Below are 20,470 nucleotides of genomic sequence, written 5' to 3' on the forward strand. Positions count from 1 at the left end.
AAAGGCGTGGGGAGGCTGGAGTCCAATCCTGAGACTGTGCCCCGCCACCCCGGGCTGAAGCCTTCAGGTTTCAGCCCCAGACTCCAGCAAGTCTAACCCTGGCCCCCACTTTGGGGTTCCGCCTACAGTTTGAGAACCACTGGGTTAGACAAACACCTATCAGGAATGGTCTAGTTATTATGTAGTGCCTGAGTGCAGAGGACTGGACTAAACGACTTCGAGGTCCCTTCCAGTCCTACACTTCTATGATTACACTTATATTACCATAGCACATAGGAGCCCTAGTTATGGACCAGAACCCTACAGTGCTAGGCACTGTATAAATACAAAACAAAAAGACAGTCCTTGCCCCAAAGAGCTTACAAGAGCATGAAGGAGCTTGTTTGAAAGTTTAACAAGAGGGTGACAGAAATTGGCATCAGGACTCTAGACCATGTTCACAGAAAGTAGTTCATACACACATACACATATATACATACTATTCCCAAGGAATTGACGTTACAAGGAAATAAGACCAACCTGAATGTGAAGTAAAGCTAAACATATGTATACATATGCTAAAATAAGAATACATATTTAATGTATAGCTTTAAGATCCCATTCAAGTCAATGGTAACACTGCCAATCACTAATGGCAGTGGAATCAAGTCCTTTATGAAAATAAAGCTAATTACGAAACAGCCAGCCAATTAAAGAGAGGCTATACTGTACACAATGTTTTAAAAAAGAAGTTCACAGGGCAAATAGGGGTGGAAAGATGGTCTTTGCAGTTCCCAATCTTGGCCCATTCCCCTGGCATAAGAGAACAATCTCAATGTTGCTCATTTCAGTTATCAGAGGTAGTCAGGGATCATTAGGGTGCAAGAAAACTAACCAAGTCCTACTTCTGCCAGCCCAACTCCAGCCGTGTGGAAGCTGGGAAGAAGACAACACAGATGGTGATAAATCTACCCATCAATATAAGATATTCTCCCTATATGCTTCACGGCAACAGCAGCATTTTCTCTGTTTTCTCTTCCCAGGGCCTCATGACTTGCTAAGGGTTAGCCCTTTTCACTGCTTTACTGTAGTCTACTAGAATCCACACTAGCAACATTTGGACTAATCCTGAAAATAGATTAACAACTTTCAAGATGAGGCCTTAATAATAATAATAATAATAATAATAATAATAATAATAATAAAAAAAATGTCTGGTGTACATTTTTTGTAGCATCAATAGAGGTGCATGGGTGAAGGCAGGGGGGAACATTATGCTAGGGCATGAGTAAGCAAGACGTTTGGAACGAAAGCTCTTGAGCAGTTTAAGCCCGTCTGCACAATAGGACAAGCAGCCGAAGACACCAAGACAACGCTCTTCCAGCACAGGTACTGCTTTCGTCCTGTGCATTTAATACTTCCAATGGAAGGACTCACAAAGAGAAAAATGATCGTGTTGGCCTGAGTGCTGCATATTTGAAGCCTGCAGAATTTCCTTGGCCTCTCTCTTCATTGGTAAGGGAAAGAAGAACAGAGAATAACCCATCTCCCACAGCCTACTAATACACACAGAAGATGAAAAACAACCCACTCACACAGGGAAGATGCAATTTGTTTTTTATCTCCACCATAGTCTATGAGGAGAGGGTGAAAGAATTCTCTCAAGATGCCCAGTGAGAGGAATCTGAAGGCTAAGCAGGACTCACAGAGTATGTCTACACTGCAATGTCAGCCCATTCTTGAATCTAGGCGCAAGCCTAACCCCACTTACGTCGGCACTGCAATCACGTTAATGCAGGGCTCAGACCCAGAGTCCCAGTACCCTTCAGGGCTGGAGGATCCAAACCCTACTGCTTTGCAATGTAGATGCAACCATGCTTGACTCGGGTCCCAGGAGTCAGCTAGAAGTATCCCACAATTCCATGGGATAATTTCTTTAGTCCTCTCTATCCCAACAATCTCCAACCCACTATATTGAAAATGGAAGCCACCCCCATTTTGCAAACAGCAGCAGCTCAGGTCAAAGTTAACCCATTCTCTTCTGATCTGCTTCCTGGTAATGTGAAGGGTGAGCAGTAAAGTTTTCCCATAGTGCAACACAGTCCTCGAGCAGGGGTCTCAAACTCAAATGACCACAAGGGCCACATGAGGACGAGTGCATTGATCCGAGGGCCACATCAGACACCCCCCGTCATTGCCCCCAGCCCCGCCTCCACTCCACCCCTTCCATGAGGCCCCGCCCCTTCCCCGCCCCTTCCCACCCCTTCCCCGCCCCCATTCAAACCCCTTCCCCGAAGTCCCCACCCCAACTCCGCCCCCTCCCTGCCCCCAGGGGGTACAGGGTGCGGCAGGGGGCTAAGGGCAAGGAGTTGGGGTGCAAGGTGCAGGAGGGAGAGTGGGGTGTGGCAGAGGGTTGGGGTGCAGGTAGGGGGCTCAGGGCAGGGGGCTGGTGTGCAGGAGAGGTGTGGGGTGCGGGCTCTGGCCCAGCGCCGCCTACCTAGAGCAGCTCCAGGGTGGCAGCAGCGTGCACCAGGGCCAGAGCAGGCTCCCTGCCTGCCTGCCTTGGCCCCACGCCGCTCCGGGAAGCGGCCAGAACCATGTCCCTGAGGCCCGTGAGCGTGGGGGGGGGGAGAAGGGCACAGGGCTCCGTGCACTGCCTTGCCTATCCTCTAGGTACCTCCCCCGAAGCTCCCATTCGCCGCAGTTCCCCGTTCCCGGCCAATGGGAGCTGTGGGGGCGGTGCCTGGAAGCCAGGGCAACACACAGAGCCTTCTGCCCACCCCAGGCCGCAGGGACATTGTGCTGGCCGCTTCAGGGAGTGGCGTGGGGCTTATAGGCCCGGGGGGGCGGGGGAGGAGGCGCAGGCTGCTTGGAGAGGTGCAGAAAATAGCCCCACAGGCCTCATGCGGCCCGCGTGTTTGAGACCCCTGTCCTAGAACTAGAACAGCCACATTTTGGGGGAATGCACTAGGGACTCTGGGATATGGTTATTTGGATTTGGGTCTGTGCACTGTAGTGTGGATGCCAGAGCCCTAGGTTCGAGCACAGGTTAGAAAAGTCTTAACAGAGTTAAAAATGTAGACAGTCAAGCCAAGGGTTCCCTAACATGGGTCAGCTGACTTGAGTCCCACCAACCCTGGGCTTACATTACAGTATAGACATACCCTCAAATACATGACTCAGAGCGTGTTTGTGAAGTGACTGAGTACTCACATGGCGAGACTGAGGGACGGGTGGATACATGGTGGAAGCAAAGGGTGACAGAGAGGTATGTATTACTGCTGTACATGATTTTCTTAGCAACCAGAGAAATTTACAAGTTAAGGGACACCCAAACCTTCGCCTACCATGCACATTCTTTCTTACGCCCTTTTTTATACAGGGGAATTAACTGGCACAGCTATTCTGATATAACTGTTCCAGTATAAAAGTGATTTTATTCCAGAAAAATGACTCCACTCTGTAACTTTATTCTGGAACAATACTCACAAGGGAGCTACACTAGAATAGCTTGCCTGTCAATTTCCTTGTGCAGATAAGCTTAGTTATCCAATTACCATTAAAGGAGTCCATACCTCAGACTATACACGGTGAGAAATTCATTTTTTAAAGTGAACATTGTTAGAGAACAACTAAAAACAATTCAAAAACCAAATAAGCTGGTAAAGCAAAGAAGAAAGAAGGTTAAGGGAGCCGATGAAAACAGGAACAGCAGGGCCCCACAATGTCAAAACCTTATTGTCATCCTAAAAATCTATACTTAGGAACCAAGGAATAAATCACAGAATATTAATAGTACATCTGTGTAAGCTGCAGAACCATCACCATCTAAAGCCTGCTTATTCTAATTATCTTCAAATGCGTCAAGTTTCACACTTCTCATTTTTGTACTTGTCTCTAATGACAGGTTTCAGAGGAACAGCCGTGTTAGTCTGTATTCGCAAAAAGAAAAGGAGTACTTGTGGCACCTTAGAGACTAACCAATTTATTTGAGCATGAGCTTTCGTGAGCTACAGCTCACTTCATCAGATGTTTACCGTGGAAACTGCAGCAGACTTTATATACACACAGAAATCATGAAACAATACCTCCTCCCACCCCACTGTCCTGCTGGTAATAGCTTATCTAAAGTGATCAACAGGTGGGCCATTTCCAGCACAAATCCAGGTTTTCTCACCCTCCACCCCCCCACACAAATTCACTCTCCTGCTGGTGCTAGCCCATCCAAAGTGACAACTCTTAACATAATCAAGTCGGGCTATTTCCTGCATAGATCAAGGTTTTCTCACATCCCCCCCGCCCCCATACACACACAAACTCACTCTCCTGCTGGTAATAGCTCATCTAAACTGACCATTCTCCAGGTTTAAATCCAAGTTAAACCAGAGCATCGGGGGGGGGGGGTAGGAAAAAACAAGAGGAAACAGGCTACCTTGCATAATGACTTAGCCACTCCCAGTCTCTATTTAAGCCTAAATTAATAGTATCCAATTTGCAAATGAATTCCAATTCAGCAGTTTCTCGCTGGAGTCTGGATTTGAAGTTTTTTTGTTTTAAGATAGCGACCTTCATGTCTGTGATTGCGTGACCAGAGAGATTGAAGTGTTCTCCGACTGGTTTATGAATGTTATAATTCTTGACATCTGATTTGTGTCCATTTATTCTTTTACGTAGAGACTGTCCAGTTTGACCAATGTACATGGCAGAGGGGCATTGCTGGCACATGATGGCATAGATCACATTGGTGGATGTGCAGGTGAACGAGCCTCTGATAGTGTGGCTGATGTTATTAGGCCCTGTGATGGTGTCCCCTGAATAGATATGTGGGCACAATTGGCAACGGGCTTTGTTGCAAGGATAAGTTCCTGGGTTAGTGGTTCTGTTGTGTATGTGGTTGTTGGTGAGTATTTGCTTCAGGTTGCGGGGCTGTCTGTAGGCAAGGACTGGCCTGTCTCCCAAGACTTGTGAGAGTGTTGGGTCATCCTTTAGGATAGGTTGTAGATCCTTAATAATGCGTTGGAGGGGTTTTAGTTGGGGGCTGAAGGTGACGGCTAGTGGCGTTCTGTTATTTTCTTTGTTAGGCCTGTCCTGTAGTAGGTAACTTCTGGGAACTCTTCTGGCTCTATCAATCTGTTTCTTTACTTCTGCAGGTGGGTATTGTAGTTGTAAGAAAGCTTGACAGAGATCTTGTAGGTGTTTGTCTCTGTCTGAGGGGTTGGAGCAAATGCGGTTGTATCGCAGAGCTTGGCTGTAGACGATGGATCGTGTGGTGTGGTCAGGGTGAAAGCTGGAGGCATGAAGGTAGGAATAGCGGTCAGTAGGTTTACGGTATAGGGTGGTGTTTATGTGGCCATTGTTTATTAGCACTGTAGTGTCCAGGAAGTGGATCTCTTGTGTGGACTGGACCAGGCTGAGGTTGGTGGTGGGATGGAAATTGTTGAAATTCATAAACCAGTCGGAGAACACTTCAATCTCTCTGGTCACGCAATCACAGACATGAAGGTCGCTATCTTAAAACAAAAAAACTTCAAATCCAGACTCCAGCGAGAAACTGCTGAATTGGAATTCATTTGCAAATTGGATACTATTAATTTAGGCTTAAATAGAGACTGGGAGTGGCTAAGTCATTATGCAAGGTAGCCTGTTTCCTCTTGTTTTTTCCTACCCCCCCCCCCGATGCTCTGGTTTAACTTGGATTTAAACCTGGAGAATGGTCAGTTTAGATGAGCTATTACCAGCAGGAGAGTGAGTTTGTGTGTGTATGGGGGCGGGGGGGATGTGAGAAAACCTTGATCTATGCAGGAAATAGCCCGACTTGATTATGTTAAGAGTTGTCACTTTGGATGGGCTAGCACCAGCAGGAGAGTGAATTTGTGTGGGGGGGTGGAGGGTGAGAAAACCTGGATTTGTGCTGGAAATGGCCCACCTGTTGATCACTTTAGATAAGCTATTACCAGCAGGACAGTGGGGTGGGAGGAGGTATTGTTTCATGATTTCTGTGTGTATATAAAGTCTGCTGCAGTTTCCACGGTAAACATCTGATGAAGTGAGCTGTAGCTCACGAAAGCTCATGCTCAAATAAATTGGTTAGTCTCTAAGGTGCCACAAGTACTCCTTTTCTTTTTGCGAATACAGACTAACACGGCTGTTCCTCTGAAACCTGTCATTATGCAAGGCACTGCATTTAGCCGTATGGAGTGGAAATCTATCAACTGCATGAAGAAACTTGTGCAGATACAGACAGACATCATCTTCCTTTCCAAATGCAAACAGATGGACATCGTACCAAAAGGACTGAAGGTCAAAAATCCATTACAATCTACATACCACACAGACTATGCTGACAGCTTGTGCCTCACGCTCTCAAAGAAACTGCGGAATCACCTGATCAAGATCCTCTACAGCAAACAGGGAAAGATTAAGAATGAGCTCTCAAAAATGGATACTCTCATAAAGAACCAACCTTCCACACAAACTTCCTCGTGGCTGGATTTTACTAAAACTAGACAAGCCATTTACAACGCACACTTTGCTTCTCTACAAAAGAAAAAAGACACTAAACTTTCTAAACTACTACATGCTACAAGGGGCCACAGCAATGGTTCCCTCACCCCACCTAGCAATATTGTTAACCTATCCAACTATACTCTCAGCCCAGCAGAAGCAGCTGTTCTATCTCGGGGCCTCTCCTTCTGCCCCTCCACCCCCACGAACATGATACAGTTCTGTGGTGACCTAGAATCCTATTTTCGACGTCTCCGTCTCAAGGAATATTTCCAAAATACCTCTGAACAACATACTAATCCACAGAGGTCTCCCTGCCAACACTACAGAAAGAGGGATTCTAGATGGACTCCTCCTGAAGGTCGAAACAGCAGACTGGACTTCTACATAGAGTGCTTCCGCCGACGTGCACGGGCTGAAATTGTGGAAAAGCAGCATCACTTGCCCCATAACCTCAGCCATGCGGAACGCAATGCCATCCACAGCCTCAGAAACAACTCTGACATCATAATCAAAAAGGCTGACAAAGGAGGTGCTGTTGTCATCATGAATAGGTCGGAATATGAACAAGAGGCTGCTCGGCAGCTCTCCAACACGAGTTTCTACAAGCCATTACCCTATGATCCCACTGAGAGTTACCAAAAGCAACTACAGCATTTGCTCAAGAAACTTCCTGAAAAAGCACAAGATCAAATCCGCACAGACACACCCCTGGAACCCCGACCTGGGATATTCTATCTACTACCCAAGATCCATAAACCTGGAAATCCTGGGCGCCCCATCATCTCAGGCATTGGCACCCTGACAGCAGGATTGTCTGGCTATGTAGACTCCCTCCTCAGGCCCTACGCTACCAGCACTCCCAGCTACCTTCGAGACACCACTGACTTCCTGAGGAAACTTCAATCCATCGGTGATCTTCCTGATAACACCATCCTGGCTACTATGGATGTAGAAGCCCTCTACACCAACATTCCACACAAAGATGGACTACAAGCCGTCAAGAACACTATCCCCGATAATGTCACAGCTAACCTGGTGGCTGAACTTTGTGACTTTGTCCTTACCCATAACTATTTCACATTTGGGGACAATGTATACCTTCAGATCAGCGGCACTGCTATGGGTACCCGCATGGCCCCACAGTATGCCAACATTTTTATGGCTGATTTAGAACAACGCTTCCTCAGCTCTCGTCCCCTAAAGCCCCTACTCTACTTGCGCTATATTGATGACATCTTCATCATCTGGACCCATGGAAAAGAAGCCCTTGAGGAATTCCACCATGATTTCAACAATTTCCATCCCACCACCAACCTCAGCCTGGTCCAGTCCACACAAGAGATCCACTTCCTGGACACTACAGTGCTAATAAACAATGGCCACATAAACACCACCCTATACCGTAAACCTACTGACCGCTATTCCTACCTTCATGCCTCCAGCTTTCACCCTGACCACACCACACGATCCATCGTCTACAGCCAAGCTCTGCGATACAACCGCATTTGCTCCAACCCCTCAGACAGAGACAAACACCTACAAGATCTCTGTCAAGCTTTCTTACAACTACAATACCCACCTGCAGAAGTAAAGAAACAGATTGATAGAGCCAGAAGAGTTCCCAGAAGTTACCTACTACAGGACAGGCCTAACAAAGAAAATAACAGAACGCCACTAGCCGTCACCTTCAGCCCCCAACTAAAACCCCTCCAACGCATTATTAAGGATCTACAACCTATCCTAAAGGATGACCCAACACTCTCACAAGTCTTGGGAGACAGGCCAGTCCTTGCCTACAGACAGCCCCGCAACCTGAAGCAAATACTCACCAACAACCACATACACAACAGAACCACTAACCCAGGAACTTATCCTTGCAACAAAGCCCGTTGCCAATTGTGCCCACATATCTATTCAGGGGACACCATCACAGGGCCTAATAACATCAGCCACACTATCAGAGGCTCGTTCACCTGCACATCCACCAATGTGATCTATGCCATCATGTGCCAGCAATGCCCCTCTGCCATGTACATTGGTCAAACTGGACAGTCTCTACGTAAAAGAATAAATGGACACAAATCAGATGTCAAGAATTATAACATTCATAAACCAGTCGGAGAACACTTCAATCTCTCTGGTCACGCAATCACAGACATGAAGGTCGCTATCTTAAAACAAAAAAACTTCAAATCCAGACTCCAGCGAGAAACTGCTGAATTGGAATTCATTTGCAAATTGGATACTATTAATTTAGGCTTAAATAGAGACTGGGAGTGGCTAAGTCATTATGCAAGGTAGCCTGTTTCCTCTTGTTTTTTCCTACCCCCCCCCCCCGATGCTCTGGTTTAACTTGGATTTAAACCTGGAGAATGGTCAGTTTAGATGAGCTATTACCAGCAGGAGAGTGAGTTTGTGTGTGTATGGGGGCGGGGGGGATGTGAGAAAACCTTGATCTATGCAGGAAATAGCCCGACTTGATTATGTTAAGAGTTGTCACTTTGGATGGGCTAGCACCAGCAGGAGAGTGAATTTGTGTGGGGGGGTGGAGGGTGAGAAAACCTGGATTTGTGCTGGAAATGGCCCACCTGTTGATCACTTTAGATAAGCTATTACCAGCAGGACAGTGGGGTGGGAGGAGGTATTGTTTCATGATTTCTGTGTGTATATAAAGTCTGCTGCAGTTTCCACGGTAAACATCTGATGAAGTGAGCTGTAGCTCACGAAAGCTCATGCTCAAATAAATTGGTTAGTCTCTAAGGTGCCACAAGTACTCCTTTTCTTTTTGTCTCTAATGACAAATTCCTGTGAAAGAGCTACCATTAATGACTCCTCACTGATGGTTAAATACTTCCCAACACAGGTTACTCCTACATGAAGTGGTGGAAACTCCATGAATTTCACCCAAGTGTCCTGATAATGCTGCCATTAGGGAGACAGGATTTGCCCAGAGACACACAGGAAGTCAGGCATTCTAGTCCTTATCGAGCAGGTTCCTAGGGAGGGTTGGCAATTTCCCTGAGAAAACTAGATTAGGACAGGGTGCAGGTAAATACTGGCTTAAAAACAGTTCAAACCAGGAAACGGGGGAAAATAACTGCATCAGTGTCCAGCAAGTTCAACAAACATAGAATGAATCTTTTCAAACTTTGGATACATCCATTCAAAATTGAGGTATAGGTTCAGTCTATCCACTACATCAAAGCTGGTCTTTTGCCAGAATGCTGCATGGCCAAATGGACCTGGCCTGGTAGCCTACAATTCTGCATTACTATCATTTTCATATAACTGAATTTTTTTTTTTTTTACTTTTTTTTATAGAATATTAAAAACAAACAAGTCATACGTATCACTTCCTTGAGAAAATACTGAACCAAAATAGACATTCCCATGTTCAGTATTATAATTTCATATTAGTATGACACCCACCACAGATTTAAGTTTTTATTTGTACAACCCTAAATTATTCTATGAATCTACTGCCTTATGTAACCACAACTTGAATATGTAACTAAAACTAAGTGTAATATGGTATGCATTAATGAAACAGTTTTTAAAGCAGAAAATGCTGTGAACAGGGATTAACTAGTTTTTCCATAATTTTACCTGGTAAAAACCTCCTCTGGTAAATACTATGCCATCACTGTTCCCAAAGGTCTTTCTGACAGAGGCCATTGGCCTCTGGCTTTGCTGGTAACAGAACTTCTGCAAAATCCATGATGACAGGGGCTTCACTTACTAAGACTATCCAAAAAAACAAAAACTCTCAATTGGGTATTCCAAACTGTGTATGTCCACATAATTTGCGCTGGTCTCCCCCATAGATTTGGGGGAAAGTAATACTAATATTAAATAAAAGCTTGTATTTTCCTGTAACTCTCTTATACCAAAAACATAGTAGCGGCTACGTGTAGTACTATTTATAAAAAAAAATAATGGTTCCTTAAGGAGATTTCAATCTTTTAAGAACAATGCATTTTAACCTGGAATTTCAAATTTGGTAAAACATTACTACATATGGGTTGTGCTTTGTCATATCAACTATAATATAACATGTAATGGTTAGTGTGGATAAGTTAAGCATTGAGGATGACTGCATTACTCTCAAATGCTGGTGAACACAGGTACTTTCAAACAATGACATAAAAATAAATGATCTTTATGCAATTTGCTTCAGCCTAGGTTTGCCACTGTTTAAATTTTTCTCTCTCTTTTTCTAAACACAGCATTAAAAGTTATTATAATCTTACGTTCCCGATTTTAGAAGAGACATTAACTCTTAGCTACACAACCAATTAAGTAAATTAGTTAGAAACATAAGCAATGTCAGCTATATACCATCTCAAACAGCAATCTTATCAAATATATAAAGCTTAGCTTTAATATACTGTGTGCATCTCATAATTGTGTTCCTACTTACAACTATCACAAGTATTGTGTGAGAATTCACCCCATAAAAGAAGTTAAAATAAATCCCACAGTACACAAACCAGACCGTTTAGTTCTGCTGTATAAACAGAAATAGTTGTTGAAGAGCATCTCAATTATATTTCAAAAGCTTACACATTTAAGTGCTATTTTATTGGTCAGTGATACTGCACCTTCTACATTCCTCACTACTTCCTGTATCTCCCATGTTGCCTCAAAAGAATGAAGTTATTCACTTGCCAAAAGGTATTAAAACATATATTAAACACAGTAAGTGAAGATGTCTTCCCTACTACAAGATTTTTCTCTGCCCATAAAAGGTACCAGCTTTCCCGATAGCATCTCCTTGTTCAACTTTGTAACAGACCAGAGACAGGTGTGTGCAACAACATATTACAGCAAGTAATTATTGCCACACTTTGCAAGTGTTGAAACATGCTGTTGCAATACTAGGTATCTGCACTCTGAAACTAAAAGTCATCCAACTCATCATATAAAATTTTACACACATACAATCCACACACACACCCAGAACAGATTACCCAGAGTTTATATATATGTATATATATATACACATATATATATACACACACACACAAAAATTAGCAATTATTTAAAATGTTCATCTCTTTTAACTTGGTTTGAAAGATGTGTCCTGTTACAGTTTAAAAAAATATACATCCCATTGTTAGCACATTAAAATTTCACAATGCAGTCTTTATTAAGTTCCCAGCATTCATAATTTTATAACCCTTTCAGTAATGAATGCTTTGTTAAAAAGGTGCATCTATATAACTGATTATATGCAAGCAAAATCCAGTTTTCCTTTTAATCAACTTAGCAACCAAATTTGCATGCTACACAGCTGAAAAATAATTAAAAAGGTTATATTTCTGGGAACATTTTGTTATCATGTATCTGGATTTGTAAATGGACATTTTGCAACTAACGTATGAACTGAACTCAGTACTGCAAAAGTCATGTCAGAAAAATAAACACATTAACCAGAACAATGGTTATCATTCTGGAGCACTGAACTGTATGCATTCTGATAAATAAAAGTATTTAGTGTATAAAATATTTCTCATTCATTCCTTATGCTTTATAAAACTATCAGAAGTACAGGCTACAATTAGTTGTATTTTTTTCTTGTAAGATCTTCTCAACTAAATTTGAAAATTAAAAGCCCAAGAGGAATTTAATTTAATTTTACAGTTGTATTGCTTTTTTTCTTTCTAAAGTCAAACTGACTAACAGCTAGACCCCAATTCTACATAAGCAGATCAGCTTGCAAACCCTTGTGTTCATGTGGAGCCCCACTGATTTCAACAGGTGCCTATGTGGATCAGATTGCATGACTACAGCCTTGGATTGTACATGTTTTTTTCATCCCTCTTCCCTATGACACAGCTTTGTCTCTCTTCCCTCCCAGACCCTCACTTCCTTCAGTATATCTTCATCTTTTCCCTCTCCAATATCTCCAACACTTAAATAAATAAAATAAAATAAAAACCACTGTTTCGTTAAGTGAAGGAGGGGACATATTCCCAGAGGCACAGATTTCTCATCTCAGACATCTTACATCCTCTGGTCAAGGGTTTGATATAATTCCATCTGCAGTCCATCAACACTAGTTAGCCAAAGGGGACTGAGTATAGTGCAAGAGACTGAACTTTGTCCCAACCTAATATCCATCCATATCAAATTCATTCTCTGGAAAGGGCAGAATTACATTTTTAATTACGGTCTATGGTTACAGCTGAAGTTATATACTCCCCTTAACCCACAGCAGATGTCCAGTTAATAACACTGGGACATTTGCACACTTATTGAAGACAGAATATGGTCCTTATATAGAAACTACTAACATTGTTAATGAAGCTTCTGAGGTATTCAGGATACTTTTAGGATGAACTCCATTTCTCCCATTTACTTTGACATTTATACATGCAAGCACCCAACTTACATGTACAATTGCAGTACCTCCATGCACAAATTAGATGTATAAATGCACCTAAATTATCTGAAATTATGGCATTTAAAACATTATCCACCAGTAAGCTTCAGAGTTAACTCTTCATTTAAATTAATGAGGTGGCTCAGTCCCCTCAGTGCTGTTTAACGCTGAAGCCCGATCTACATTACAGAGTTAGGTTGACGCTAGGCAACTTACATTGACCTAACTATTGAAGCGTCTACATTAAAATTTCGCTCCCGCCAACATAACTGCCCTGCTACACCGACTTAACTCTACCTCCAAAAGAGGCGCAATCAACGTTGATGTAGTTAGATCGATGCAGTCTCAGGGTAGACACTGTATTGCTTATAATCAACTGTTTCAGGCTTTCAAAAGCCATTCCACAATGCCCCATGCTGACAGTATAATCAGTACAAGCGCTCCTGGTCAGATCGCACGCTGCCAACACAAGGAGCAAAGCGCAGACACGCACAAACAATGTAATTACTGCGGCAGCTGTATGCCGACATAAGTTAGTTTGACTTAATTTTGTAGTATAAACATGGCCTAAGACAGTACAACATTGTTTCACCTCCAAAGAGTTGTGACCAAATACCAGAGAGTTATTGTATGAAATATAATGACTGAAAAATTTTTTTTTAAATTAAAAAACTTTTATTCTACAGAACACTTATCCAGTAGCCATGCAATCAAGTGGGCCAGAAGTTTTATATCTTCATATTACATTAACAAAAAAAAGTGGGGTAGCACTGTTAGTCTCCTCTCTGTTTGCATGTCCCCATTATCTGTCACTTGCAGAGCACCCTCAGCAGATGGGGAAGACCATCCCTTTGCCTCTATTTATACAACAGAACATGAAACAAAGAGCATATTAATTTCATTTTGCTGGTGAGAAAGTTCCTGGATTCCCCAGAAACACAAAGAATTACAGTAAATTCAACCAACTACACAGATAGTATGTGCCAATCTTATGGCGTCATTTGGTTTTAATTTATTTTTATAAAGTGCCATTTGCAAAGGATCACTAATATTAAGTTAACTGAAGTGGGAAGGAACCACTAAACTGAAAAACACTAAAAAAAAGTTAACAAAATGTACTGTAATGTTGCAAAGAAGAAGAAATCACACACAAGAGTGACTTGCATCTAAGAAATCCAATTCTTATGCTATACAGTTTCATATTACAGTTATATACATGTATTTCATGTTATTAAAATAAGTGTTTCAACTTCGACATATCAGACCTCAGTTCTCTAAAGAGTTACTGAGTTTTGTGGAGTATTCTCACTGGTTTCTGTGGGACCACTAACACGCATAAGTGCAGTGTTAGGGTTGCTAAATGAGGGCTGTTTTCACTGCTTATGACTTCACCACTTGAGTTATGACATTAGAATACTATCCTCGGGTTCAGGCTATCTAAAATACTAAGCCACCGGATATATGCTCCCATATATATATGATATCCAAAGATTCCTGTAGTGCTCATCAACATGACATCTAGAGATCAAACACAAGTCAACAGCAATACTGTATTTTCAGTCTGATATAGCTTTAAAAATTTAAACCAGTTTTATATTTACAGTATGGTGTGATGTCAAGCTATAGTAACACAATATACCTTTATAGAAGTAAAATGTTTTGAGACAATTTTAGTTGCTGAAATGCTGCAAACAACTATTTTATTAAAATATAAATATGAGCAGTGATGAAACCCCAGAGGAAACCAGATGCATAGGCAAGTGCCTTCTACTGAAAATGCCATGCAACTGACCCTAGATATTCTTACCTCAGGAAATGAAAGTCAGTGTCTCCAAACTGATTTTAGAAGCAAACAGATCACAAAAGCTGAATACAGTAAGATTACAGTAAGTGATGTAAATAGTGGAACATTTTCAATTGGACAGTAATACAACCAATACAGTACAAAATATATGCTGTTCTCTTTACATCAGGACTGAGAAGCCTGGTGATATGATAAACTGACCAAGCTCGGATACCCTGGTCTCTTTTGACGATTAAACGCTTTATATAATCACAAGTAGGAAATTTCTGTTGTGATTTACAGTACTGGGAATTTTTTATGGTAATACTTTATGGCACAGTGTTCCAAAACAGTGAATGCACTCAATCACTGTTGTTTACAGGATATAATTAGATGTGTATGATATATTTTTGTGGGCATGTAAAAGTTTGCCACACCATTCTCTGAATTGTTATAAGAGCATAAGAATGGCCCTACTGCGTCAGACCAAAGGTCCATCTAGCCCAGTATCCTGTCTTCCAACAGTGGCCAGTGCCAGGTGCCCCAGAGGGAATGAACAGTACAGGTAATCATCAAGTGATCCATCCCCTGTCACTCATTCCCAACTTCTGACAAACAGAGGCTAGGGATACCATTCCTACCCATCCTGGCTAATAGCCATTGATGGACCTATCCTCCATGAATTTCATCTTTCTTTTTTTAACCCTGTTATGGTCTTGGCCTTCACAACATCCTCTGGCAAGGAGTTCCACGGGCTGACTGTGTATTGTGTGAAGAAATATTTCCTTTTATTTGTTTTAAACCTGCTGCCTTTTAATTTCATTTGGTGACCCCTAGTTCTTGTGTTATGAGGAGTAAATAACACTTCCTTATTTACTTTCTCTACACCAGTCATGATCTTACAGACCTCATTCATATCTCCCCTTAGCCGTCTCTTTTCCAAGCTGAAAAGTCCCAGTCTTATTAATCTCTCCTCATATGGAAACCGTTCCATACCCCAATCATTTTTGTTGCCCTTTTCTGAACCTTTTCCAATTCCAATATATCCTTTTTGAGATGGGGCGACCAGATCTGCACACAGTATTCAAGATGTGGGCGTATCATGGATTTATATAGAGGCAACATGATATTTTCTGTCCTATTATCTATCCCTTTCTTAATTATTCCCAGCATTCTGTTTGCTTTTTTGACTGCTGCTGCACGTTGAATGGATGTTTTCAGAGAACTATCCACAATGACTCCAAGATCTCCTTCTTGAGTGGTAATGGCTAATTTAGACCGCATCATTTTATATGTATAGCTGGGATTACGCGTTCCAATGTACATTACTTTGCATTTATCAACATTAAATTTAATCTGCCATTTTGTTGCCCAGTCACACAGTTTTGGGAGATCCTTTTGTAGCTCTTTGCAATCTGCCTGAGTTTTCACTATCTTTAGTAATTTTGTATCATCTGCAAATTTTGCCACCTCACTGTGTACCCCTTTTTCTAGATGATTTATGAGTACGTTGAATAGGACTGGGCCCAGAACAGATCCCTGGGGGACACAACTATTTACCTCTCTCCATTCTGAGAACTGATAATTTATACCTACCCTTTGTTTCCTATCTTTTAACCAGTTACCAATCCATGAGAGCACCTTCCCTCATACCCTGTGGCAGCTTACTTTGCATAAGAGCCTTTGGTGAGGGACCTTGTCAAAGGCTTTCTGAAAATCTAAGTACACTAGATCCACTGGATCCCATTGATCCGCATGCTTGTTGACCCCCCTCAACATTTTATCCTATATAAAATGATTGATTATTCAGCTATACATGTATTCATTTATATATGAGTGTCCCAATTATAGCACACAACCTAATTCTGAATATTTGATAACATAGATACTTAGTTACATCTGTATGTAGGAATAAAACTGTACCTATTACTTAAGTTACTCAAAGCAGGAAAGATTTACAACAAACTCACTGGAATGAGAATCAAACACCATACCTGCACCCACTTTGAAAGATTTGTTCAGTTTCTTATCTTTTACTCATGATAAACACACACCTACAACTACACCTTTTAAGGCGGTACTAGTCCCGACTGACCTCAGCTGTTTGGTTGATAACGTCTCCAAGGGTTGGGGAGTCCAGATTTATTCCATGCCTCAGTCACTGGGAAGTTCCCTTACTTAGGCCCTGGCCCGACTCTCCCCCTTTCCGGGGAGGTAGGATCCCCAGCACCTTACTGCCAGGGGTTTGGGGGCTCTTGCTCCCAGTGACCCGCAGCCAGAGCTGTAGAGACAGCCGGCCCCAAGGGGCAGGCCCTGGCAGCCCCCGAGTGCCTGCGTTCGAGAAGGTTATTGCAGCTGTCAGAGCGCGTCTTCCTCTCCCCGGGAGCGCCAGTGCCCCTGCGGGGAGGCAGCGCCCGATCGCCACCGGGACCGGCGAGCTGAGTGGGGGGGGGAGGCCTGTACAACAAGGTTGGCTCCGGAACCAAGAGCCCAGGCGGGCGCCATACTAGAAACTAAAATGGCTGCCCCGGGGAAAGGAGCTCAGCTCGGGCCGTGAGGGGCTGCGCCTCCACCCGCCTCACCGACAAGGGACGTCGCCTCGCCTGGCACACCTCGGACAGGTACCGTCCCGCGCAGGCGGCCTCGGGGACTGGCAAGCTCCATTGACGAGGGCCCCGCAACCTCTCCCGCACCCAGAGCTCGGCCCATTCGCTCCCCGCCCCCGGAGCCCAGCCCCCCGCGTAGCTGGAGCCGGTCCCACCGCGGAGCCTACCTGGAGCTCGGCCCGCTCCACCTCCCAGTGCGCCCTCTCCATCTCGAAGCGGGCCCACTCATGCTGGATGTAGTGCAGGATCCCCGGGATGGTGTAGTGCTGGGGCCGGGACAGCTCCGCGCGGTCCCCCGCGTCCTGACCCGCCGCGGCCGCCGGGACCTGAGGCTGCTGCCCGCCTCCGGCCCCCACGCAGCCCGCGCCAGGCTGCACATTCATATTCCCCGCTGGCGGCGGTGGCTGCTGCGGTCTCGGAGCGGCCGCCATCCCGCCTCCGACTCCGGGGTGCTCGTCCATTGTCTGCGGGGAGCCCTCCTCCTCCTCGTCGTCCCGCTTGGGGCAGGGGCGTGGGGCAGCGACGCTGGCTGGGGTGGGGGGAGAGAAGGAGGGGGCGGGACGGGCCCGGGGAGGAGGGGGAGGCTGCGCCGAGCAGTATCCGGGTGTCAGAGCAGCGCCGAGCCGCCGCCGGCCGCCATTACAATCTCCGATCCATCTCACACCCACCCACTGCGGGGGGGGGGGGGGAGGAGGAGGGAGCCGCGCGGGGCGTGCCGGGAAACAACCGCCCTCCCAGCCGAGCCCGCTGACATGCGCATGCGCACCGGAGGCGGGGGAGGGGGGGAGCAGGGGTCCCGGGGACCCCGGCTGGGCGGTGCCGCAGCTGGGGGAGTCTGTCTGTCTCCCGCCGGACCCGCCCAGCGAGCAGGGGGCCAGGGGCAGCGCCGCTCCTAGCACGGGGTAAGTGACATCATAACAACAAGGGCTGCAGGTGCACGGTCGCTAGGACGGTAGCTGGTGGTGCTGCTTCGTCCGGCCCGATTCAGCGTCAGGGGGTCCCCTGCTCCCATCAGCTCGGGGGGAGCGGGGGCTGCGATCCGCTCTGCCCAGGCGTGGCTGGGGAGGGGCTTGTTTAAAAGACGTGCCAGCCGCCTCTTATGGGGCGGGGGAGGGGGTCTTCCTGCCCCCAACCCACCCACGTGGGCACGGGGCGCCCCTGCGGTTTGTCGGGTGAAAACGGTGTCTCGGCTCACAGGCTGCGCCAGCCGCAGATTCCTCACGTTGCTGCCGCGTTCTTCCAACGTTCACAGCCAGCGCTGGGGCCTCCAAGCAGGCCCGTTTCCCTCCGGGGTGGGGGCGGCTCTGGCTTTGCCGTTCCTCCTCACCTTTCTGTATCGCCACCCAGAGGGGGCGAAGGAACGCGTGTATTCCGGCTCATGTCACCTTGAAAGGGAGAGCAGAAGAATGACACTAGGCAGGTAAAATTTAGTGCGAGTGCAGGGAAGAAGTTTGTGACAGGACCGGAATCCCCCTGTTGCCAGGGGAAACTGTGGGAACTCCTCACTTGGAGTGGTTAAAACTGGACGGTTAGAGAGACAAAGTGAGGTAATATCTTTTATTGGACCAACTTCTGTTGGTGAGAGTTTTCCAGCTTACACAGAGCTCTTCTTCAGGTCTGGGACACTTAGTACCATAGCTAGGATGACCAGATGGCCTGATTTTATAGGGACAGTCTTAATATTCAGAACTTTGTGTTATATAGGCACCTATTACCCCTGCCCACCGTCCCGATTTTTCACACTTGCTTTCTGATCACCCTTGTCACGGTTAAATACAAGATGGAACCTACTGTTTAGCATAAGTAGTTAATACATATTTCAAGGGACCATTCAAGCTTATCTTTTTCACCAACAGAAGTTGGTCCAATAAAAGATATTATGTGTCTCTCTAATATTCTAGGACCACCATGGCTTACAACAACACTACCTAAAACTGGACCAGACATAGTTGTAGCAAAGAGCAGCTACATAGTCTTATTGGCCCTCTTTCTTATAAGGAATAATACAAAGCAAACATGGCCCAAAATATAGGCTGTTTGGAAATAAACTTTTACAAAACAAAAGGGCACTAGAAATGTGATTTTAATAGCAATGGAAACAGGGGTGAGGTTTTTTTTGCGGGGGGGGGGAGTAAATAAAAACATACCCTGCTAAATTTGAAACTCACACATTGCAGTATTCTGCTAGTACATGAGAACTCAAATTGAAGTGTACTTGAAACTGACTAGTAGCTCAGGAAAGCTCATGCTCAAATAAATTGGTTAGTCTCTAAGGTGCCACAAGTACTCCTTTTCTTTTTGCGAATACAGACTAACACGGCTGTTACTCTGAAAGAAGTGAAAGTGTGTATTGTATTTCATTCTTAGCTGAAATAAAAAAACTGATTTACTTTTCAATAATTTTGCAATTATTTCTCTTTTAACAATATAAGCTGCTATTTGTCTTGTAAATAAGGAGATTATTTCTTTTGAATATGCTTTTTAAACTGACAGTGAAACCTCTATGAAAATTTTACACACCTGCCACACATCATTCATGAAAGGACAAACTGATTTTGAATTAGTTTTAAGGCAACTTTTTAAAATATCTTAATGATTAAGGATTTCTGCAATGTGATTCAATGAGGCAGTTATCTGTTATTTATCATCTGGTTCGTTCAGAACTCCGATGAAGTGAGCTGTAGCTCACAAAAGCTATGCTCAAATAAATTTGTTAGTCTCTAAGGTGCCACAAGTACTCCTTTTCTTTCTTCACACTAAGGAAATCTTGAAAAAATTACCTACTTGCTACAACTAGTTCAGTTTCACCAGTGGTAGCAACATCCAGAGCTTTACTGTAGATAAGGCCAAATTGTCACAGCCTCATTGCGCTGAAATACAGCAATTATGTTGATTACATAAACCTAAAGGGATTTTAACTATCCTGTCCTACTTGACAACTTATTGCATGTCACCCATAGTTAAGCAAGGTCAGGTGTTCCTCCCACCCTCCCTACATAAACACTACTTTCTTTAACATTTTCCATCAGTAGATGATTTGGAATTGGATCAGTGGCTCAAACTGGACAATTTTTTATTTTTTTTATTATATTCATCTGCTTCCCTGCCTGCCTCCTCTGATCCTCCAGTATTGCCCTCCTCTCTCTCTCTCACCCTTGATGACTCTTCCTAGTTGGATGTTAAAATTTCGGTTGTTTTGCTAATTCCTTT

At 44.3% G+C, this 20,470-nt stretch overlaps 2 protein-coding genes across 11 annotated transcripts in view; one reads left to right on the top strand and one right to left on the bottom strand.

Annotated features, from left to right (window-relative positions):
* The window catches only part of STRN3 (striatin 3), a 100,923-nt gene extending 82,975 nt beyond the window's left edge, over positions 1-17,948 (bottom strand). For 4 of the 5 annotated variants that reach the window (XM_073348945.1, XM_073348944.1, XM_073348943.1 and 1 more), the window contains exon 1: positions 17,428-17,948. In XM_073348945.1, the coding sequence (XP_073205046.1) occupies positions 17,428-17,721 (294 nt within the window). In that variant the 5' untranslated portion in view covers positions 17,722-17,948. Of the gene's footprint in view, positions 1-16,749; positions 17,117-17,427 lie in introns of those variants that run through there. The other variant, XM_073348946.1, reaches the window with a different exon arrangement.
* Positions 16,993-20,470, top strand: part of AP4S1 (adaptor related protein complex 4 subunit sigma 1) — a 36,970-nt gene continuing 33,492 nt past the window's right edge. For 2 of the 6 annotated variants that reach the window (XM_073348950.1, XM_073348952.1), the window contains exon 1: positions 18,008-18,162. The gene's annotated coding sequence lies outside the window, so the exon portion shown is untranslated. Of the gene's footprint in view, positions 17,276-18,005; positions 18,163-20,470 lie in introns of those variants that run through there. The other 4 variants (XM_073348951.1, XM_073348953.1, XM_073348956.1 and 1 more) reach the window with 4 other exon arrangements.

The sequence above is a fragment of the Lepidochelys kempii genome, chromosome 6 (genome assembly GCF_965140265.1).
Source record: "Lepidochelys kempii isolate rLepKem1 chromosome 6, rLepKem1.hap2, whole genome shotgun sequence".
NCBI lineage: Eukaryota > Metazoa > Chordata > Testudines > Cheloniidae > Lepidochelys > Lepidochelys kempii.